The sequence below is a fragment of the Lepisosteus platostomus genome, chromosome 16 (genome assembly GCF_059453375.1).
Source record: "Lepisosteus platostomus isolate fLepPlt1 chromosome 16, fLepPlt1.hap1, whole genome shotgun sequence".
Taxonomy (NCBI): Eukaryota; Metazoa; Chordata; class Actinopteri; order Semionotiformes; family Lepisosteidae; genus Lepisosteus; species Lepisosteus platostomus.
In genome coordinates, this window is record NC_142626.1 from 12,957,774 (window position 1) to 12,981,484 (window position 23,711).

The 23,711-nt window shown below is 45.5% G+C and overlaps 2 protein-coding genes and 1 pseudogene across 3 annotated transcripts in view; 1 reads left to right on the top strand and 2 right to left on the bottom strand.

Moving 5' to 3' along the window:
- Nucleotides 1-2,735, top strand: part of LOC148646904 (latent-transforming growth factor beta-binding protein 3-like) — a 46,230-nt pseudogene extending 43,495 nt beyond the window's left edge. Inside the window, exon 18 of the transcript XR_015927790.1 lies at nt 790-2,735. The product of XR_015927790.1 is annotated as a latent-transforming growth factor beta-binding protein 3-like (transcript). The remainder of the gene's footprint in view (nt 1-789) is intronic.
- LOC148646899 (protein NLRC3-like) overlaps nt 1-23,711 on the bottom strand; it is a 1,251,308-nt gene that overhangs the window by 389,553 nt on the left and 838,044 nt on the right. The window lies entirely within an intron of this gene.
- LOC148646905 (thiosulfate:glutathione sulfurtransferase-like) lies at nt 5,990-16,930 on the bottom strand. Its single transcript, XM_088609385.1, has 5 exons — nt 16,910-16,930; nt 16,657-16,776; nt 9,618-9,765; nt 7,850-8,012; nt 5,990-7,182 (listed from the first exon to the last, which is right to left on the bottom strand). The coding sequence occupies exons 1-5, from the start codon at nt 16,928-16,930 to the stop codon at nt 7,128-7,130; spliced, it is 507 nt and encodes a 168-aa protein (XP_088465511.1). The 3' UTR covers nt 5,990-7,127.

The following is a 23,711-nucleotide window of genomic DNA, read 5'->3' on the forward strand; positions in this document are numbered from 1 at the left end:
TCCCCCTCTTGCTGCATCCTTTCCCATCATCCATCTCTCTCTCCTCTCTTTTGGCCGTAGTGATGGCAGAACAGTGCTCCAGCACTTAAGAGAGAGTAACTGGGCTAGACACCCCCCCCCCACCAGGCTCTCCCAACACAAACAGCTGCTTAGTTTTGGATTAGTTTTGGGCCGAAAAATGAACGTCCTTCCTGTTATTGTCCCAGATGCCGAAATTTACTTTGCAGGCAGAATCAACAAAGCACGCAATACATTTAACACCACATGAACCCATTACCTAATAAGAGACATGCATTAGGAGATTAAATATAAATATAAATAAAATATGCAATGATTTTTTTTCTCAAAATAAAGCAGGTTTATAGCTGTGGGAATAAAAGATAACCTAGTTGTACTGAACTTGAATCGAGGTGGTCTAAATCGACAGATCTGGATGGAAGGTGTCATGTTGTTCGAAATGATCTCCGCTGTGTAAGGTGATGACGGGCGGTGATTGTACTGGTCTTCTGCACTGCTTGTTTCTGCCTTCTGTAGCTGTTTTGCACCAGCGATGGTGCTGGTCTTCACAGTCCTGCTCAGTCTGTTTTTGCTGTGTTGCATGTATTCAAGCTACCAAACCAGGCCCCCCCCAGTGACTGTCGGGACGGGTTCGGTGGAGTCTCTGTAGGATAAAGTTAGGGTTGTGGGGACACACATTTGAAAGAGCAGAGAATTCCTCGGGAGGTGGCGGTGCCAAATGGAGTTGCTGACACGTGTCCCCCCCCCCCCCTCTCTCTCTCCTCTCCCCAGACATCGACGAGTGTGCGGAGCTGAGCGCGCGGGCCTACCCCTGCCAGAACGGCCGCTGCGTCAACGTCCCGGGCTCCTACAAGTGCCTGTGCAAGCAGGGCTTCAGCCATGCCGCCAAGCCCAACGTCTGCGTGCGCCGCGGCCGGGCTCCCTAGCGCCCCCCGCTGGGCGCCTGCGCTCTCTCTCCCCCTTGCCCCCCCCCGTCTCTCTCTGTCTCCATTCCCCCCAGCTCCCCTCTGCCTTCCCCCCACCCTTCCCCGAGGCTCGTCCAGCTCACGGGTCTCCCAGCAGGTCATTGTCCTTCTGCTTCCAGTCATTTCCCAGCATTCCTGTGGCAGGGTGCCTCTGGGGCCCTGCCGAGACGAGGAGGGGAGAGGTAGAGTTCACGGGCGACACAGATTCCCGGCTGTCGTCGTGTCGGGGAGGGGGTGGGACCGGCACAGAGACGCCGAAAAGCCCGCACACAGATTGTAGCATCCGCCCCAGGTACCTTATTTAAAATGGCCGACTCCCAGAAGGCTCTGCCACCCGGCGTCCTGATTGGCTGCCCGTCCGGAAGGAGCCGTCAGCAGGGCGAGTTGACTCGCGCGTCCCCGCAATCCTGACTGAACTCGAGGCCTCTTCCTAAGGGGCTGTTCTCCTATTGTCTCCCGGACGAGTGAAGCAAAACCGTCTGGACGCAGCGCAGACGTCTTGTACGACAGACACCAAAAACATGAATAAATCGCATTTCCCAGCCACGTCCGCCAACGCCAAGGGGCGGGACTCACGCTTTCCATTCGGTGCTTCCGTTGGCGGATTTCTCTTTCTGCTCGAGCTGACCCCCCACAGTTCCCCCCCCCTCCGAGACCAGTGCAGAGACTGAAACAAAGACCCCCAATAAAAAGGGCTGCTGATCCCTTGGTCGAATAAGTTTGTTCCCCCCTCCCCTTGTGACCTTTAAACATCGAGGACCAAGATTGTTCCTTCGTGTGCCGGACGTTACCCTTTGGTGCCTTGTCTCGAAAGACTCTGAAATCCCGGGCCCCTATCGGAAGTTTCGGAAGATCCCCGCAGCTCCGGGGGCTCGGACCGACTTTTCAGATCGCCGGCGGCAGCGTCCCCCCCCCCTCCCCCAGGACTGAAATCACCCAATTCCTTCAAAACCCGGCCGCCGCGAGCACAGAGGTAGAAACGAACAAACGTCCCAGCTCTCGTCCGGGCAGGTCGTAGCGCTGTCTCACTTTGAGACAAAAGCTGCCCTTTCCTGACTACCTGGGAAAAAAAATCGGACTGGAAGCTCGACTCCAGAGATGATGGTCCAGGTAAAAGAGAGAATTCCGAGTTTTTAGGAATTCTGGCGCGGGACGAGGGTCACAGGATGTCCTGACAGTTGGTCTACTAAGTCATCTTGAATCGCCTGTTTTATCGTCTCTCAACTGGGCGACACTTGTAAGTTAATCAAGGAAGCAGGTCACCGGTTCAATTAAAGGGAACTCGAGTCTAGCTGGAGGGATGCTGTATCTTCACTTTTGTTTTTTGGTGCAAAATGATCTTTTAATTGCTTTATTTAAAAAAAAGTCACCTTATTAAAAGGATCTTGGTTCGAGTAAACATGGTGTTTCGCCATCGCTGGATTCCAAGCAGTGAATTGGCGAAACTCTTCAGGACCGGGGATGAAGACCTGGCTTTAAGGCAAGACGTGCGATTTCACCTGAGACAAGAGCCCTCAAAAACCAAAAGAGATTTATTATACTTTACTAGCACTTAAAGCATGCCAGGAAGCTTGATAATTCAACACGTGGTTTCCTGTCTTCGGTACAATGAGAGTCACCCTTTGGGAACTGTGACCTCATGCTCACAGAGGCAACAGAAGTATGTGGACTTTGTGATTCTTACTTTCCGACAGATATGCATAGTTTTGAAAACCACTGAATTACTTATTTTCAGTTGGTTTTGTAACCTTTTTTTATAACTGATAACTTATAACTGATTCAATAACTGATCAATGAAAAAAAATGTGTTGCAGTATTTACTCAGTTGAGCACAGGTGTCATGCTTTTTTAAAATATAAATTTCTTTCAGTCTGAGGTCAGCTTTGTAATACTTATTTCTCTCCTCTCAAACCACGCTGCAGTGGATTGCTGTAAAAGGCATTTTGGGGCAGTTGCTCTTTACACTGCAGTGCAGACATCCTAGACACAATCAGGAGTTCCAATGGGCAACACGAGCATCAACATTTCACTTAGAATAGGGGTGTCAGGACCTGCTCTAATTATTTAACAAACAGGATAATGACAGTGCTCCTAACGAGGCTCGGAGGTGTACCAACGTGTACTGTAACCAACTGTGAAAGATCTTAAGAAACGAAAAAAAACCTTTATTAGTTCAATGAAGTCCATAATGAGGTTAATGAATTGACTTAGTGACTTTGGACCATAAGATAAATAGATAAGACTTTGTCTATTGTCTTATAGTCTAGCCCAAGACAAGCAAAAACAGACATCAGAATAGATTAAAAATTATACAAAACAAATATAAAATAAAAATAAATACATAGGTGTGTGCAAAATATGCTGATCATAGTCACTGTAAAAACAATAAAATATGTGCAAATATGGTTTATTCAGATAGTCCAAAAAGTACAATGGAGCACCATGCTGTCCATAGATTAGCAGATGAGGGACTAACAGTCCTAGCCTCGTCCTAGGGCAGCGTTATACACCCTGACAGCCGCCAGGAGGAAAGACCTGCGGAAACGTTCCCTTGAGCACCGTAGCTGGAGCATCCATGCATAAAAGCAGAACACACCACACTCTCCAGGAATCAGCTTTGAGACTCGGGGTGCCTTCAGTTGTGTTTTCAGTTATTCTAGCAATTTGGGATGTTATCCATGCAAGGGCACTCTGGTGAGGCTTCTAAACCTTTACTTTACCTTGCAGTCGAGTCTTCGCATACTCAAGGTGAACTATACAGTACATATGCAGCCAATAGGAAGTATTGCAGTAGCTGTTCAATTGCATGAATCAACCAGGCCTAATTGACAGGCAATCCCTCATCATGAACATTTTTTTGCTCTTCTCTGCAGATCATGATAAAAGGCTGCTTTTTTGTACTGCAGAGTACAGATCCTTTGTAATCCACTGTAAGCTTAAAAAAATTGGTTTTAATTGCCCCTAACGGTAACAGATCCGGACTGTTTCCACACCAAGTTGGGAAAGTACTCAGCAGAAAGCCTGATGGAGAATAATATCTCTAGCTTTTGAACAACAGTGCCTGTCTCCTGGGTTGTTTTAACGCACAGCATGTGAAATAAGAGTCTCGTCTTTTTTCTTACTCCTTCTACTCTAGGGGAGAACACATAGGCAGGATGAAAAAGATCCTGTGAAAAGATGGCATTTCTCTTCTGTGTTCTCTTGCTAGATCTGCACCTTAAAAATCTGTAAAACTTGCTTTAAAAAAAAAAACATTGTTAGCAGCCTAAAGCTGATCTGCACCTGTCACAGACAAAGTGAAATGCTGACTTTGGAAATAAAGGGCATTTTGAATATTTTTTATGCTGCATTTCTATATGGGATTCCTACTTTTTTTTCTACTGCTCCCTCTCGTTAAATCTTCAGTCTTATTATTGACTGTTAGACTTGCACTTTTCCACGTTTTTTGCCAATAAAGTGTCAAAATACAGCCCGTGTCTTCTTGCAAGAGTCTGCCGTCAGTGTGTCGCTTAAAGTAACGTAAACAGAGCTAGAAGCACAGGAAATACTGTACAGTGCAGAACCTTGGAGCTACTGCATTAGTACAAGACAAAGGACAAACCCGCAGCCCCACTGGAGACTCAGCAGGTGTGAGCCTGGCCAGTACCTGCAGGGGAGACTCCTCCTGGGAAAGCTGAGGCTGAAATCGAGCTCCCCCCATCTGTAAGAGCGCCCCCTAGGGACGACATCCGAGCAGGCAGGCTGCAGCACCATCAGAGTGGCAAAGGAGCAAGTTGGAGGGAAACATTTCATCCTGAGGAGAGGAGATCATCTTATTGATCCGATCCCTTTCAACCAACTGCTGAAGGCAACGGACTTTAGTCAAACCCTTAGCTAGGGTTAGGATAATTAGAAAACATGGAGGATGTTTGATGGCATGGTTGTGTTCTAGGACGGAAAGGATTTTTAGGAAAAGTGATATTTCAATATCATCTTCACAATTTGTTTCTTGCCCATATGGCTCTCTGCACTGCTTTGCCCTAAATGGGAATGATGACTTAAAAGCAAAAGTTTGAAAGAAAAGGCTTCAGCTTTTCAAACTGTTGCATTTGGCATGTAATGCACTGGCATTTTTAACAGTTACAGCTAATATGTATGGGCTATTCCTGACTCTTAACATATTTAACCCTGAAACAATGCTCATGGAGAACACCGTTCAACACTGCAATTTCTAATGACAGAATACTCTTCAAAAAAGAAAAAATTTAGCCAAGTTCAAGGCCTAAAGGCGATTTAAAAGAGGGGGGTTTCAAATATTAGAAAAGCGCTACGTTAAAGGAAAGGTGGCAGAGCTTGCGATGAACCGAGGGGGGCAGAGACGGGGGGGGGAGGTTATACTTCAGAAACAGAACCGTAAAGGAATAAAACAAATTCACCCTCCCAAGACGCTTAAGTCCAAGCGGAGCAAAAGTTTGTACTAAACCTATGGAAGCCCTTTTCCGCCAGGGAGTAAAAAAAAAAACGCGCTATGGTAACTCAGAATTGCGACTTCGAAAAAGCTAAAGAATTACTAAATCGCTTCCATACTAAACGGCTCGAGCAGACTAATGAAGGAAAAAAAAAACTCGGGAAGAGAAAGCTGAGATCGCACCAGGACTCAAAGATCCAAAGAGGGGAAAACCTACCAGGGGAACAAAAAGATTATAGAGAACCAGCAGGAGAGAAAGACCGAAAAAAACGTCGCAACAGATCCGCCCCGACAGCAGCCACCAGCTCGGCTTTCCGACACGCCGCGCAGCGACGGAGAAACACCGGATTGGGATCCAGAGGAGGTAGAGGGTGAAGGTGTTTTTTTTTTTTTTTTAAGAGAGAAACTGCACCAAGCCCAAAGTAGAAAGACCCTTGAAAACAGAAAACAGGGCCGGCTCCTTCTCAACCACGACGGTGTCTCGTTTCTTTTCGGTATAGAATACAAAACGTTCGTTTTGTTTTGTCAAGCCTGTCGAACAAAAACAACCGACCAGATGTCCAGAACGGAAAATGGCTTTATTTCAGTTCCAGTTTAACAATCTAAAATAAGGACGTTTTAGCATCTCCAGACATCGTGAACATACACACTGCTGTGCAGATGTCTGGGATATTTTGCATTTGGTAATTTCAGGCTTAAAGAGACTAAAACCGTGTCTTGGATGTAGTTTCTCTTTGCTGTGAAGAATCATATTACATATAGATAAAATTTAAAGGCGACATTCCTGCTAGAAGCTAAGAGCTTCACAGCCTAATTGAAGACAACAGTGTTGACCGATTAGCAATATCGGAAGGCTCTGTAGTCAAAGCAACACGAATCTTCATCCTATTCCTTCCGGATACGGCGCTCAGGAAGTTCTTCTACTTGTTAGGGCAGCTGTCCTGGGGTCGTTAATTACGGTTTCTCGTTAATTAAATGCGCTCGTGAATTCGGATTACACCCTGCCTCTGGTATCGCCTACTGCAATTTCATGCTTCATGCTAACAGACTGTCCTGACCTGTGTTTCTGCAGCCCAGCCAGAAGCCTTTTACATTTTCTAAACTATGTATAGAGAGGAGAGGACGCTGTTAATGAGGACCCCCGCCTACGAGCCAATTAAATCAGATGGTTAAAGCCGGTGCGATCAACCACTGCAACACTTTCTGCTGGCCGCTCATTAGTAGTTTATCTTGTGACCACGTCGTTAAGCAGTCTTGCCGGAGGGAATTTGAGATGTAACTCGATGATGACATTTGAAACCTAGTTTTCCCCACACCGAGCAGCAGTACTAGATCAGAGCTGTTCAAAATGCTAGAAAACTCGAGTGAAACTGTTACAGTAGGTACATTTTTGACGCTGAAAACGTTCATCTGCTATTGTGAATCAATCTATGAATTGGCTTCATCTGCTCTCCTCCCCACTGAGAGCTGGGGTGTGGGGAGCGGACTGGCGCCTCACCCAGGTGGGGCTGCACACTGGTGGTGGTGGAGGGGATCCCCATGACCTGTAAAGCGCTTTGAGTGGAGTGTCCAGAAAAGCGCTATATAAGTGTAGGCATTTCCACAGCAGTGTGTGTGTTGATCACTTTCGCTAGGTTGCAAGTTCGGAATACAGAGATCCAAAAACCCGCAGGGTTTATATAGCGATGCGGGCAACTTCAGCACCTCTCCTTCTCTGCCCACTCCTTATATCCGCCAGCATAATTCCGGGCCCTGAAAGTAACGAGAGAGAGAGAGAAAACGCCCTCAGTTACGAAGGACTCAAGAAGCAGCAGGAAAAAACACCAGGTGGCGTGCACTGTGATGCACTGGAGAGCAAGTTTCCCTTAAGAAACTTCAAATACCGTTTCCTCTCAATATTATGTCCCGGTTTCTCTGCCGAAGATGAACTGAATTAGTTTCATTACTACTTACATGACATAACTGCAATAACAACTTTCAGTCATCCCAGGAGCTAAGCTTGAACTGACCCGATCGGTATTCTCAGTGTCCACCACTAGGAGATGCTCTTCCCAACACACCTACTGGTCATCCCCACCCTGGGAGAACCCTGAGCTTTCCCAGGGGAAAATCCAAGGAGACCCCAGCTCCAACTCATAGACCAAAGCTGTCGGGAGTACTTCCTGGCGTCGCCCAGTAGGAGGCACCCTTTATCACCAGCAATTCCTCATCGACACCCTCTAATCCAGTGACAGGGTGCTGTCGGACGTGGTGATCCATCCCAGATGTGGCTTGCTAATCAATTAATTACCAAATTGAACCAACATGATTAATTAATCAGATAGAAGGAGCAAATTAGCGGCTCAGCAGCTGATTGCAAGGCCTGTACTGAAATAGCTTTAAGAGGGACAGGGCGAAATGGATCGCCAGGAAAGCATACTTCTCGAATCCGAGGGCGCGTGCTGTCTCTGTGGCCGTTGCTCCTCGGCAACCCATCTGACAGTGGAAGACGAGCTGAGGGGCGTCCGGGGGGGGCTTCTGCACGCTGTACTTGTCCTGGAAGGCCGCCAGGTCCAGGGCCAGCTCCCGCTCCACAGCGCCCACTACAGGGCGGGAGAGGAAACGCGCCACTGCATTACAAACAGTCCCTGGTATCCGGAAGAAACGGGGACGAGGGTGGGGTTCCGGGTACGAGGCCTTTTCGGATAGACGAGATTAAAGCAAGCGGGCACGCAGTGAGGCCGAGCAAAAGCTCAGGGCACCTTCACAGTAATAAAAACCTGAAAGGAAGTCATGTAGGACATAAGGGAATGGAAATATATTCAAACAGAACCAGATTCCATTTATTTAATTAATTAAATCATTGTTTTTATATATATAATTTTAAGTTCTGATCATTTTATCAGCCATATACAATTTCTTGCATTAGGAATGTGTCTTTTCACAGACCCCAGCTTGCTCTCCAGGAGACACACAGACAGGGAGAGAGAAGCTGGGGGTCAGAGCGCAGGGTCGGCCATTTATACAGCACCCCTGGAGCAGCTGGGGTGAAGGGCCTTGCTCAGGGGCCCAACGGAGTAGGATTCCTCTGCCGGCCACAGGATTCGAACCGGCAACCTTCCAGCCAGTGGCACAGATCCTTAGCCACCGCTCCAATTACTTATTTTATTAGTAATAAAATGATAAATGATTATTAATTATCCCCTGATGAAGCTTCAGCAACATCATAAATTAAGTGTGGGCACTTAAATATGAATTCACTTTTAATTTTAGTATCTAACCTAAAAGTTTTTAAAAAAACAGTCCTTAACACTAGGTTTTTGCTCATTTATACTTAAGACTCCTCAGGCTTTTGGGTGGAAAGTGAGCAAAACATTGCGATAGGTGCAGGACTTACATTATCGCTCAGATTTGAGTTTTTTATTGGTTATTGATTTCTTTGATCGTTCTTTGAAGGGAGTTGACAGTATATATGAAAGACCCAGCTGTGCTCTAGCCTGTGAGAAACCCAGATTATGTTAGTCACTGTCTTCTGGCTCAGAATGTTACACATTTTTTTACACAAAGAGGTCAAAAAACATAAATCCAGACCAGGGAGGGGGCTTTAAAACTCCTCTGTCCCGGCTGCTTTCTAAGAAATGGCTGGATGCCATCCATCGGTCAAGACAGGAGGCATCTCTTTACACAGAGGGCGGTGGGGGTGGGGAACAAGCTGCCCAGCCCTTTGGTTGAAGCCCCTACCCTGGCTGCTCTCAAGACACAGCTGGATAAGATCCTCCAATCGGGACAGGAGACCCTTCTTTACACAGAGGGTGGTGGGGGTGTGGAATAAGCTGCCCAGCGCTGTGGTTGAAGCCCCTACCCTGGCTGCTCTCAAGACCCAGCTGGGTGAGATCCTCCAGTCAGGGCAGGGAATACCCCTTTACACAAAGGGTGGTGGGAGTGTGGAACAAGCTGCCCAGACCTGTGGTTGAAGCCCCTACCCTGGCTGCTCTCAAGACACAGCTGGGTGAGATCCTCCAGTCAGGACAGGAGGTCCTTCTTTACACAGAGGGTGGTGGGAGTATGGAACAAGCTGCACAGCCAGGCTGTTGAACCCGACACCCTGTTTATTGTTCAAGAATGGGCTCGATATGGCTGAATGCCCCCCCCCTCCTCTCGTTAGGATCTGCCTTGTGTTTTCAAGAGCCGGGCTGTAGGAGGCTTACCGGGAATGTGGATAGAGCCCGGAATTTTCCCCTTGTCCACCTCCTCTTGGGTGCACACGTCAACCAGCAGCAGGTCCGGGCTCTTCCCCAGGAGGGCCTTGAGCTCGGAATAGGAGATCACTTTGCCTGCAGGGACCCCAGACCCATGAGACCCATGTAATTATCACTGCGCCTTTCAGGGCAAACTGTATCAGACAAAAACAGCCAGGCCAGCTCCTCACGTGTATTCCAAAACAGCACAGGCTGTCTTCCGCCCCGTGAGCACTTAAACAGCAACCATGGAGTAGAATGAAAAAAAAAATAATTTGCGTCTAACAATTTCTGTTCTATTCATGCACAGAACAGCGGCCATATCACCCTGCAACTCACAACTGGCAGCCCCACTGGAGACTCAGCAGGTGTGAGCCTGGTCAGTACCTGGAGGGGAGACTCCTGGGAAAGCTGAGGCTGCTGCTGGAAGAGGTGTTAGTGGGGCCAGCAGGGGGCGCTCACCCTGCGGTCTGTGTGGGTCCTGATGCCCCAGTATAGTGAGGGGGACACGAGACTGCTAACAGGCGCCGTCCTTTGGATGAGACGTAAAACCGAGGTCCTGACTCTCTGTGGTCATTAAAAATCCCAGGGTGTTTCTCGAGAAGAGTAGGGGTGTTACCCCAGTGTCCTGGCCAAATTTCCCCCCTGGCCTTTACCCATCATGGCCTCCTAATAACCCCCCTCTCTGAACTGGCTCCATCACTCTGCTCTCCTCCCCACTGAGAGCTGGTGTGTGGGGAGCGGACTGGCGCCTCATCCAGGTGGGGGTACGCACTGCTGGAGGTGGAAGGGATCCCCATGATCTGTACAGAGCTCCGAGTGGAGTGTCCAGAAAAGCGCTATATAAGTGTAAGCAATTATTATTATTGTTAATGTAGACCTACATCAGGCTGTGGCCGTCAGATCTGCGCTCCTGGTTACAGCGGCACCCTGAGGTAATATCGCTTAGGTACCTGATGAACACCGCCCTGAGGTGCACTGATGTACTGTAAAAATAGGCACCCTGCGCTCTAAAATATAACAAAGAATATTTAACTTCTGTTAAAGTCGACTTTCAGACCGCTGTGCGCCTGGAGCTGGTTCATTTGCCGTGTTAAAGGGAGGCCCGTTGATTATTCGGTGTGCTTGGACACGTCTTTCAATTTTACTCAGAAAAGTGAGGGGGTTTCAGACCACTCCATTCGTCACAGTGGGAGAGACGCGTCTGGAAAAAAGAACATATTTCACCTTAAAGCGGCGCGGCTGCGATTGAATGTTGTTAAATGTAATAAACACACATTTTAACCCGCTAAAATATTACAGGTTGAACCCGTGAACAGGTAAAAAATAAAGAGATTAACAATTCCTTCTGATTTTAACGGTAGATGTTTTACGGTCATTTGTGTCCAGCAAGAGTCGAAGGATTCGTGACAAGCCTAATTATGACTTTTTAGAAAACGGCAGAACTTTGTTTTCAACACAAATAAGCGTGGCTTCTGGAAAGACAGGGTTCCCCTTGGTACTCTGTTCATTTACAGTTTATTTTTTAAAGGGGGACACTATAAAACGATGTGTCTTTAAATGCAGCGACAAAGCTAAATCTGGGAAATCTCTGAAAACGCCGGGTATCAGCAAGAAAACACAATATTTCGAAAAGCCCAGTACTTATTGCCTAACCGTGTAACCGTCTCTTCTACTGGACACCTGTTTTCATTCTACGTTTCTGCGGGATGCGGGTAATTTCACCCCGATCCCTTGCGCCCGCAATGAATTGGCAAAAACTCCAACCGCGGTCAGGGCAGGTGGCGTGAAACCTGACACTGTGCCTTAATCATATACAGTTCAGTTCTGATCCTTGTAGGTAAAGAAAGCAAGTATATTTATATCAAAGCAACAGGTAAAGGTTTATTCCATGCTGAAAAAATGACAAAAATAACACTACACCCTAAGAAGGCTCTACAGCCGAAACGTTGTGTTTTTTTTCTCTCATCTTTTCAGCGTGGAATAAATCCTCACTTGTTCCGTTGTCGCCAAGTCATGCTGACGCAGCTCCCTACTTCAACTATTTATATAAGATACTGACAGCACTGAGGTCCTGGTATCAGTTCCAGAACTGGGGTGCTGTCTGTGTGGAGTCTGCGTGTTCTCCTCGTGTTCGTGTCGGTTTCCTCTTACGGTCCAGACATACTGGAAGGTGAGCTGGCTTCTGGGGAAAATTTGGCCCTGATGTGACTGTATGTGTGTGCCCTGTGATGGATTGGCGTCCCATGCAAGGTGTACCCTGCCTTGTGCCCGTTGCTTGCTGGGATAGGCTCCAGCTTCCCTGTGCACCCTGAATTGGGGGGAGCAGTTAGGAAATGGGTGGGTGGATAGTGGCCTTCACACCTGAGATTACATCAAGAGACATTTTCTGTTTCTTGAAAGAAGCCAGGGCATTGGCTTCAACAGCATGGCTGGGTTAGGATGTTCCACACCCCAGCTACTCTTTGTGTATAGAACCCCCCCCATGTCATGATCTGAGGATCTCATCCTGCTGTTTCTTGAAAGAAGCCAGGATATCGGCTTCAACAACATGGCTGTGTAGCTGGTTCCCCACCCCCACCACCCTTTGTGAAAAGATGTAACTTCTGTTCTGAGGTGTGGCAGGGCTGCCTGTAATTCTGCCCAAAGCTATGAGAGGGTGCCTAATTTCCTCTTTAACTCCAATGTTGTTATCACTGCCCTGGAGTTTCCTCGTGTAAGACAAGATAAGATCACTTTATCAGCCATATACAATTTCTTACATTAGGAATGCGTCTTTTCACATATCCCAGCTTGCTCTCCATGAGACACACTGACAGGGAGAGAGAAGCTGGGGGGACAGAGCACATTTATACGGCGCCCCTGGGGCAGCTGGGGTGAAGGGCCTTGCTCAGGGGCCCAGGGGAGTAGGATTCCTCTGCCAGCTGCGAGATTTGAACTGGCAACCTCCCAGCCACAGGCGCAGATCCTCAGCCACAGCGCCATCGCTCCAAGTGGGAGTCTGGTTAGGGCTCAGGGACAGTGAATAGGTTACAGCAAGCGGTATCACCCAGGAGGCTTGGAGGAACTCTTTGTTGTGCGAATCCAGCCTTAACAACCACTTGCCAAACAAAACAATCGGTAATCCCCATTATCCAAAGTGCGCGGCTATTTTTATAGTGTCGGGGATCAAAAGGATCGGCATTGAGGAGCGCATTTCAGACCACAATGAAAGTCAATTGGACACAGTGACTTGTAAAACCTCCAATTCACATCACAAACTAAAGGAAATCTGCAGGTCTGCTCAGCGCCATGTCCTGGGATTCAGAATGAGGCAGAAGGACTTCCGGTGAGATGGAGCGGCCCTGTGACCCTGTAAACAAGCAGGCTTGTGGATCCAGCTCTTCTGATCCAGTAGAAATACTGCTCTCCTCTCCCAGACGGTTTCACTGGCAAATCACCCTGCCATATCAGCCATATCGCCCTGCAGCTCCCCGCTGGCAGCCCCACTGGAGCTCAGCAGGTGTGAGCCTGGTCAGTACCTGGAGGGGGAGACTCCTGGGAAAGCCGAGGCTGCTGCTGGAAGAGGTGTTAGTGGGGCCAGCAGGGGGCGCTCACCCTGCGGTCTGTGTGGGTCCTAATGCCCCAGTATAGTGACGGGGGACACTAGACTGTAAACAGGCGCCGTCCTTCGGATGAGACGTAAAATGGAGCTCCTGACTCTCTGTGGTCATAAAAAATCCCAGGGTGTTTCTTGAGAAGAGTAGGGGTGTTACCCCGGTGTCCTGGCCAAATTTCCCCCCTGGCCTTTACCCATCATGGCCTCCTAATAACCCCCCTCTCTGAACTGGCTCCATCACTCTGCTCTCCTCCCCACTGAGAGCTGGGGTGTGGGGAGCGGACTGGTGCCTCATCCAGGTGGGGCTGCACACTGCTGGGGAAGGAGGGGATCCCCATGACCTGTACAGAGCTCCGAGTGGAGGGTCCAGAAAAGCGCTATATAAGTGTAAGCAATTATTATTATTATAAAATACTACTCACTGGGTAACTCTGCCTGCAGATCACGCTGGAACATTTCTGCTGGAACCTGAACTTATTGACTCGTACACCTCGGTACATTAGTCATCACAGGGACTAGTGAGCAGGAAGGGCCGCTTCACGTCGCAATGAGTGGGAACTCGAACGCGAGTTTGCGACAGACGGTACTTTCGCAAAGTTCACAACTTTGTGCTTAATTCAAAATTTGGAATTTTTATTTTCCCTGAAAGTCCACGAATGTATTTTGTTACGTAGATTTAATAACCTGTCTGAGAAATGGGGTCCTGTGGCTCCCCCTTTAAATATGCAGGTGACATGGTTCGTGTGACAGGTGACCCAATCTCTAAGTGAGCAAACTTCCTTTGAACACATCAGTATCCTTGAAAACCGGTGACAATCCAGCACTTTGGAAATAAATGCGACCCAAGACTAAAGAGCTTCTTTTTCAATGCTAAAACTAACAGTGGGCAAACTTTGCAGCCAATTGTACTCAATGGTCAGTCTACAGTGCCAGGATACAGGTCTTTCCGGGCCCTGTGCAGACGACACGATCTGGGGTTGAGCGAGGAAACACTGGGGGAAAAGGCAGGCAGGATTCGGGAATAAAAACAGGGGGGCGTGTCCAAGGAGTGCTGGTGGCCAGGGAAAGTGTAAGCGAGCCAAACTTTCCGAAGACGAGTCCAAAGAGAAGTCCACAACTAGGCAAAAGTCCATGGCCAGGCGATCCATCCAAGACAGGAGATTAAAAACGGGTACCGGGTCGGGACCGGCAGGGGGAACGGGAACAGGCACAGAAAGTGAAAAGCATAACGGAACCAGACGCATCAGGTCCCAGGCTCGCATGATGCGGGGACCAGTGCAGAGCCCTGATTAGCGTCAGCGTCTGGCTTTTAAGGGGGAACTGAAAAGGGGCTGGAACCAGGAACAGGTGCAGGGAATGAGGCAAAACGAGGAAGGGCTGGAGCGCCCTTAAGAGGAGGGGTTTGCGATCGTGACGTACAGAGGTTCTGGAGAGTTGTAAATACACATATTGCCCAGAGGCTCAAAGTGAACATAGACACCTCCAGTGGTGAGACCTGACAGTTACCTCCCTCCTCCAGGCTGTAAGTAAGCAGGGTGATCGTTTGCAATGAACCACAGACAAGCTGGGCACCAAACTCTCCCCTTTCACCCAGGAACTGAATCACGCCAGGCTAGCTAGGCCCACATCTGAGCATCATCCAGCAGAATCTTAAAATCATAGCTGACATTTTCTGTTTCTTGAAAGAAGCCAGGGCATTGGCTTCAACAGCATGTTCCACGCCCCCGCTACTCTTTGTGTATAGAACTGCCCCCCCCCCCCCCCCATGTCATGATCTGAGGATCTCATCCTGCTGTTTCTTGAAAGAAGCCAGGGTATCGGCTTCAACAACATGGCTGTGTAGCTGGTTCCACACCCCCACCACCCTTTGTGCAAAGATGTAACTTCTGTTCTGAGGTGCGGCAGGGCAGCCTGTAATTCTGCCCAAGGCCATGTGAGGGCGCTAAATGTCCTCTTTAAGTCCCACGTTGCAATCATTGCCTTGGAGTTTCCTCTTGTAAGACAAGATCAGATCACTTTATCAGCCACAATTTCTTGCATTAGGAATGTGTCTTTTTGCATACCCCAGCTTGCTCTCCATGAAACACACAGACAGGGAGAGAAGCTGGGGGTCAGAGTGCAGGGTCAGCCATTTATACAGCGCCTCTGGAGCAGTTGGGGATAAGGGCCTTGCTCAGGGGCCCAACAGAGTAGGATTCCTCTGCCGGCTGCGGGATTTGAACCGGCAAACCCTTCCAGCCACAGGCGCAGATCCTTAATGCCTTAAGACCCTAATGACAGAAAAATTTATTTAGGTATTTTTCCTGTTTCAGTTTGGTTAAACATCTAACCTGGTAACATCACGGGGGGAATTCTCTCTTTAATCTCAAAGAATGGCGCAGAAGAAAAGTCACCGAAGGCTTCAGTAGGAGGTTTTTCACTGTGCATTCTTGAGATGTCCACTGAGTTAAATTTCACGCGCTGGCGGTTTGCCCTGTCTTGAACTACTCTCTTGCACATGTACATATCCAACATCCTTGTCATTTAACATTTCTCCTTTATGCAGAGCCAAAATTGTATATCAGCCTGCTACTGAAATTTTAGACGGCAAGCGTTAGTTCTGACAGATTGTTCATTAGATACCTATATTTCAACTCCTGCTTGGGTTTAAGACCTCTGTTACAAGTCAGGCAAGGAGACTCCAGGCCATCAGAGGGCACACACAGACACACCCACCAGCACAGCTTTGGACTGTAAGACCCATGTGACCAGGTGAGAACATGCAGACTCCACACAGATAGCAATCCAGGTCAGGGATTGAACCTGGGGTCCGCAGGGCTGCTATGCTCACCTCTGCACCACTGTGCAGCCCTTAGGCACAGCTGATGAGGTGATGTAACCTGCCGGATGTCAAGCCTTAAGAAAAATTCAGATTGGACAATACAGGGAGGGACCAATACCAAAACGCCAACAGCTCTGTGCTCAGATGTGCAGAACTATACCCTGGTGTGTTGTGCCCAAACATTAATCACTGCGGAGCTTCAAGCCTGTGATGGAGTTGCTACAGATCTCTCAGTTTAGTAACTGACCAGTCCTTAGACTTCACAGACTCACCCTGATCAGACAGCTTTCCAGTAGCTGGTCCTGGCTTTCTAGAATAGAGTGGAAAAGAGAGAGAGGAGAGGAAGAGTGTGAGAGAGGAAGAATAGAGTGGAAAAGAGAGAGGAGATGAAGAGTGTGAGAGAGGAAGAATAGAGTGGAAAAGAGAGAGAGGAGAGAGAGAGAGTTCAATCAAACTTTATTGACAGAAAAAACTACAGACCCGGAACCAGCGATCTTATTTTTCCGAGTCTTGTAGATGGTGAGTTTGGCCTGGCCCAGCAGAAAATTGTCGAGAAGGGTCTGAGTGTTCCGTTTTTTTGTACAACCCACCCCAAACACGAAAATAACGTAGTTGAAGGCCAGGCCAAGGTTGGTGAAGAGCCGGATCAGTACGGCAAACATGGGCGACAGGCGGGGGCAGGCGCTGTAGCAGTGGAACACCGTCTCCCTCTGAGCGCAGAAGGGACAGGCGTCAGACACCGCCGGGTCCAGAACCGACACAAATGAGTTGACCCCCAGGATGGTGTGCGGGACCCTCCATTGCAGATCACCAGCCCTCTTATACTTAATCTGTAGAGGCTACCCCAGGCAGGCCGGACGTCATCCGGCACTCCCAGACGAGCCCTCCAGGGAGTGTCAGGGAGTGCGGACAGCTGGGCCTGGTGTCTAGATGTTACGACTAGTCTGTACAGACATTTTCCCCCAACACCAGCTAGAGACCTCTCCTCTGAAGCAAGGGGCTCAAGGAGAGATCCCGTCGGTCCGGGACTGAGCGCAGGAGACACTAGCAGACCAGGGAAAGGAGGCTTTGTGGTTGGAATGCGATGATCCTCAAACAGACCCTGGATCAGCAGTATCTCCTCAAGAGAACCAGCAGTACCTTTCTATGGGAAAAACTGAAAATACATGTTCAACCCATTATTATTACCAGCCTAAGCCAGAGTGGACCCAGTTTACACAGTCCAAATCCACATCCCTGCAATGATCCCTTTATATAGACAAACTGCATACACAATCACCCACTCTACATACAGAAAGAATCTTATTACTGAAATTGTATGAGGGAGCCAGAGCCTATCACAGAAATCCATGGGCACAAAGCAGGGTACAATCTGGATGGGACACAACTGTGGGAGGAAACCGGAGCAGCTGGAGGAAACCCATGTAAACACAAAGAGAATATAAAAACCTCACACAGATAGCATCCTGAAACTCAATCCAGGGTCCCAGTGATGTTGAGCAGCAATACTAACCAGTGTGCTACCATGCCGTCTTCCTAGGAATTAACTGCACAAAATAAAAAACTTACATGTACTGTATTGTATGCAAAATCCAATTTTATTAAGACAAAATGTGCATAACAAACCAACAGAACTAATTATATATTTAAGACAATCTTTTTTAATTCTAGAGATTAGAAACAAACTCATACTCATCCAATTACACACTGTCCAGACCCAGAGCAGGAGAGAGACCTGTCTCTACCTTCCACATATACTAGAACACAATGGAAACACAGTCCTTCACACAGTCTGCTCAGAGGGGTTCGATCAGCAGGTCTGCAGACTGTGGTGTTTGATGAACATCTGGAGGAGCTTGTTCTGTCTCTTTAAAGATAAGGAATTCTGCCACCTTGCTCCACTAAGGAATCTTCTTCAATGTTAGGCTTATTTCCACCCGGTTCTGTAAGAACAAAAAAACACAATGAATGGATCTAAAAATTGAACTTGTGCAGATTGTCATTGTTTTATTATTATTGTTATTCATTTAAGGATTTGTGCATGACAGTGTTTATGGCTAATAATATTAATGCTTAAATCATATTATATTACGTCAGAGTACATGTATTCTGAAGCCACTGTCACAACTCTTCCAACAGACACTAAAACCAGGGATTGGACAAATGGAAATGTAGTGCCAATCCACGTGATGGATAACAAAACTGAACCAAGCAATTATAGACCAATAAAGTCTGATTTTTATTACACGGAAGGACAAATTATAAAAACTAAACTAGATGATCACATACATGGAAAAGGGAAAACAGGGATTTAGAGAAGGTAGGTCTTACATAACCAAGCTTGGTGATATGATACTGTGTATTTACATTTTCAGAAGATTTTTAATAAAGTTCAATATAAAATATTTATTCATAAAATACAGGCAAAGAGAATGTGTGTTTGTATTGATAATTATTTAATAAATAGAGAAAGGAAATAAGATAAGAGTCAAACTGCAGTGATGTAATTATTGGAGTACCAGAGAGATCTGTACTAGGTCCACTGCTCTTTTTAATTAATACCAATGAGCTCTTCATGATACCAAATTAGTTGGATTAGCAAACACTGTGGAATCATCAAACAAATTTATAAAATATTAGATAGAAATTAATGGACAAACACCTGGCAGATTATGTTTGTTTGTTGTTATATTTGGCAGATACCTTTATGAAGAGAATGATTGAGCCAGATGGACAACAGACAAGAGAAAGAAAGGAACAAAGTAAAAGATGAACAAGAGAGTGAGGAGCAGGATTAAACATGTCAGACAAGGAAATGAGAGGGGAAGCTTTTCTTACAAGATCAAGTATCTTATATTTCTCATCACAGTTTTATTACTTGGCAAGGTGAGACACACTGAGATGAGGAGGACTTTAGAAAGATGTGTCTGAGTGTGTAGCCCTGTGTGGAACTAAATCCCACTTGCTCCCAATCAAAATCATGATCCCACCTGCATTATTGATCCACACCATCTAAAAGGGGAACTGCAGTCCCAAATTCTTAGACTGGGTTTTAAATATCCGATACAAAATAAACTGATAGTATCTCAAAATTTCTAATTTCAAATTAAGTACACAATCGTGAACTCTGTGGAAGTACTGCATGGTTGCCATGTTGTCGAAGGCAGATGAGAATCAGCTGGTCTCACCAAGGGCGAGAGCAAGATTTTGGGCAAATTGTGCCATAAACCCAGCCCTTTCTGCTCACTAGTCGCTGCAAGTGAACAAGAAATGAAATGAAAATAAATATGAGTGTGTTTTAGTTGGTTGGCAGGTTTCTTTTTTAAAATACTTAAAAGAATCTAAAACATGTTGTCTTGTATGTGTCGGTTAAATGAAAATATTTAGAATTAACATAGTAGCAAAATTCACTTGGTCTAAGGCATGCCTCATTCTGAATCACAGACAATGATGGCAATATGGCACTACCCATACATTGACACTTCATCTGTTTTGTGATATAAATTGGAGATTGTTATGGTACATGTTATCTTGTACTTGGTAGTTTCCTAATGATTTGAAATGCACTCATCATTGCAGATTCATTATAATCCCAAAATGTAAAATAACCATCGCAGTTCCCCTTTAATATAGAGATCCAGCCATTCAAAATGCACGGAGTACACTGCGTCAAAACGTGGTGGGCGTGGTGCATCATACCGCATGCAAACTGAAATATGATAATAGTAACCAGAAGCACCTTGTAAAAGTGCCAGGTGGAGCTAAAAAAGCTTAACATCTAATGTACAGCATTTGAGCTAGTGCCAGAAAACGCCCAGTTTTGAATCCCGGTCACTGCTGAGGGACAGTCTTTTTCCAATTAAGAATTTAAGTTGTATACTCTTTAGATTTGTAATAATTGTAAACTGTATATTACAGCATGTTAATAATTAAACATTACAAAGTCAGTATATTTTATAAAAGTAAGATTGCTCAGTTGAACAAAAGTACACAACCTTCCACCTTCATCATAAATATTTTAATTATGCATAAATATTTTATGCATCAAAGTCTTTAACTTGGTAACTTACATGGGTTCTGGCTTTAACGTGCTTGTTCAAACATTATTAAGTTCAATTCTATACTTCATAAAAAGTTATAATGTTTTATCCTTTTAAGTATAAGTAGTAAGAACACCACTTGCTGTTATTGTATAAAAATAAAAGTTGTACTGATTAAATACAACTTGATAGCAATATTAATATGGAGTTGTGAAACTAAGCAGCTAAAATATTTTGGAAACATTTTGGACATTTTGGAAACATTTTGACATTCGTTATTTTTTTAAAGCTTGTATTCTTCTTATAGTGGTAACGGAAAACACTGCACAGCATGTTAAACTGTACCATGAGAGTGAAGACGTGTTACACCTTCAAATAAGCCAGGGACTGTTGTTTACTATGATGAGACGAGGTTGTGTAACTCTGTGGAAATTATTCTGTACACTGAAGAGTTATAGAGCAGACACGTTGTGTATCGCACCATACACTTGTTAAAATGTTTCAATTTTGATGTGATACGGAAGGTATTATTAATAGTATTAATAATGAATGACCTTGGACAGGCTGTAAGCTCAAAGTATTACCGTGGTCCACTTTCTTTGTAAACATCTGTATCAGTTTAACTCACTTACCCGTGATTACGTGAAAACATTTTGCCTGTCCTTTTCAGCTACAAGTTAAGTTGTAGCTGACTTCATGTTGGCATAGGTTGGTGTAATGGGTTAGGCATATACTTCGCATGCTTGAAGTCAGTGGTTCGAACCCAGTTATCACCATGAGTTATCTTTTAACAAATAAACATTTCTTTGAAAAACTAAAATAGCAAATTTTACGGACACTATATTGACATTTTTGATATTTCTAAATTTGACAACATGTTCAAAGCAAAGTGATTTATTAATAACAACGAATCATTTCAAACTGTTTGTATTTTAAAATTGTATTTTGTTCAAGGTGATTTGTCACTCACTATTTTCACAACCTTCAATTTATAGAAGAGTGTTACACCCCACTGTTGGTTATATAAAATAGACAGTTCTGCTCGGGCGATGGGATACATTTTCAGTGGCATGCTCTGTTGTCATTGTTGGTCTTTACCAGTATTCAAATGTCCTGTTTTTTCTTAACACTCGTTTTTCCGTACTATAGCTTTAAAACTTGAACACATACCTGCCACAGGCATACAGTGTGATGATGTATAGTTTTAAAGCTACAGTATAGCTTGTGGGAAATACATGTATTTGTCCTGCATCAAAGTTTAACTCGTTCAGAGTGTTCTACATTACAAACTTCAAGCGTTTCATTTTGTCTATTTCTACAATAATCGACAGCAATGTAGTTGAAAGGAACATGTCAAAATGTTTCCAAAATAACCACAAGTGAACGAGTTGAGGGATTTGATCATAATAGAGAAATCATAACAATGACCCCTTGTTGCTCATCATACTGTAATACTACATGCTGAAAGAAGGACACTTAAATAGACAAGTGATGGTTTTGTGTTTAAGCATTTCCTACTGGAAATCTTTTAAGTTAAACAAGGGAGGGGGGAATGTTTTTTTTTACAATTGCAGTAATCAAAGAACAGCCTATCAACACGATGGGCAAACGATTTTTTTTTACTTTTCAACAATTTAATCAAAAATAAGATACAATGATGTGTTTCTGCCTAACTCAAACATTGCGTGACTTTAAAGGCTGTAAAAATGGTTTAGATAGTTAAAAACCGCATTTTAATTAAACATTTAAAATACTTGAATTTCATTAAAGTTGTACTGATTTAATACCTCTTGATAGTAATATTAATACGGAGTCGTGTAACTAAGCAGCTAAAATATCACAAGGGGACATTTTGGAAACATTTGACATTCGTTTATTAAAAAAATATATCTATTATTGTCCTTATAGTGGTAATAGGCAATGGACTGTTATGTAGTGCGCTGCACCCAGGCGGTTCAAACCCTGATCAGAGAATTACTTTGTTTCTTACATAGCAAAATATATTTAAAAATAGTCCATTATTATAGATTGTTGTTGGCTACGGTGTGAGTTTATCTGGATGAATTACTATAAGTCATGGTTTCATGATTTAGGATTTCTTCACGCGATTCTTTAAGTTAAAGGAGGGAAAAAAGAGGGCTGTACTGTCACCGCGCTTCAACCGGCTTGTACCATCTGTATGTCTGCCGTTCATTACAATATTGTAACGCAACAGGGGCTCAGGCGGGCGCCCTTGCCGCATCTGGTCGGCCCCATCCTGACTGGAGGCTCGAACCCGGGACTTCCGCGTCTCTCTGCAGCGACCTAGCCCCGTGAGCTAAAGAGAGATCTCTCTACAGCCCAGTAGCTGTGGTCCTGCTATCACAGGGAAGGGCGGTGACGTCACCCGCTCTGGTACGCCGGCTCTTACACAGTGCTTGTCGGCCGTAAGCGTTACACTCTCCCCCGCTTAAATCGCCGTCCCCGGCGAAGGGCTATCCCGCCCCGCTCTGACACCAATGTAACGCAACGGGGGCTCAGGCGGGCTCCCTTGCCGCATTAGGTCGGCCCCATCCCAACTGAGGCTCGAACCCGGGACTCCCGCGTCTCTCTGCAGCGACCTAGCCCCGTGAGCTAAAGAGAGATCTCTCCACAGCCCAGTAGCTGTGGTCCTGCTATCACAGGGAAGGGCGGTGACGTCACCCGCTCTGGTACGCCGGCTCTTACACACACTACTTGTCGGCCGTAAGCGTTACAATATGAAGGACCACGGACGAGCTGTAAACTGAAGAGTTAGAGAAAACACGTTGAGTCTTGTCTTTTCATCTTGGAATTTAACCTTTACAGTGATACTTTTAGCTATATTTTTTACATAGTCGGATGAGTAAAATAGATTGGATTAATAACTGGAGTAAGAAAAAATATTTCACACGCACTTTGAAACCATACGGCTTTGGAACAGCGGGGGGCAAAACCCGGCTGGGAGGGGGCGATATTTTGATTTTCCTGCGTGAACCGTATTCGCTACAATACTATAATGAGTCCCTGAGGTAGCGTTCAAATTTCGTAGTTATAAAAAATAAACCTTTGTTGAGTTTGCACGAGAGACAACAGGTACCTTTTGAGAAGTCGTGTACTGCTTGCAAAACAGCAGATATTGACAAACAGCTAATTTTGCTTGAAGAATTTAAAATTTATCTGTACTGTAGCTTTTTTTTTAATAGAGCAGAAAGTCACCTTGCTCTTACAAGCGGCTCTGTTAAGCAGAGTTTGAGCTAACACATCACACCCCTTGAATGAGTTTTAATCAACTTTGTCAGTGAAAAAAATGACCGCGGGCACTTTTCCTTCCCCCCTGGTGCATGTGACATTGCATAAAATGTTTATTTTACTGAGAGTGTGAACATTGAGTGAGCACTAGGGCGTACAGTGAGACTAACACAGTGAGATTACTGAGATGGATAGTTTTAGTAAATATGTTGACAAATACAGTATCGGAATTTTTGCAAGGTCAAATTGTATCCAGCTGTGAATCAGCTACATGACTCTGAAAAAGATACAAGAAGCTTGAAATTATTATTATTAAATTAATACTGTTAATAATGACCAGACACATTATTATAGCT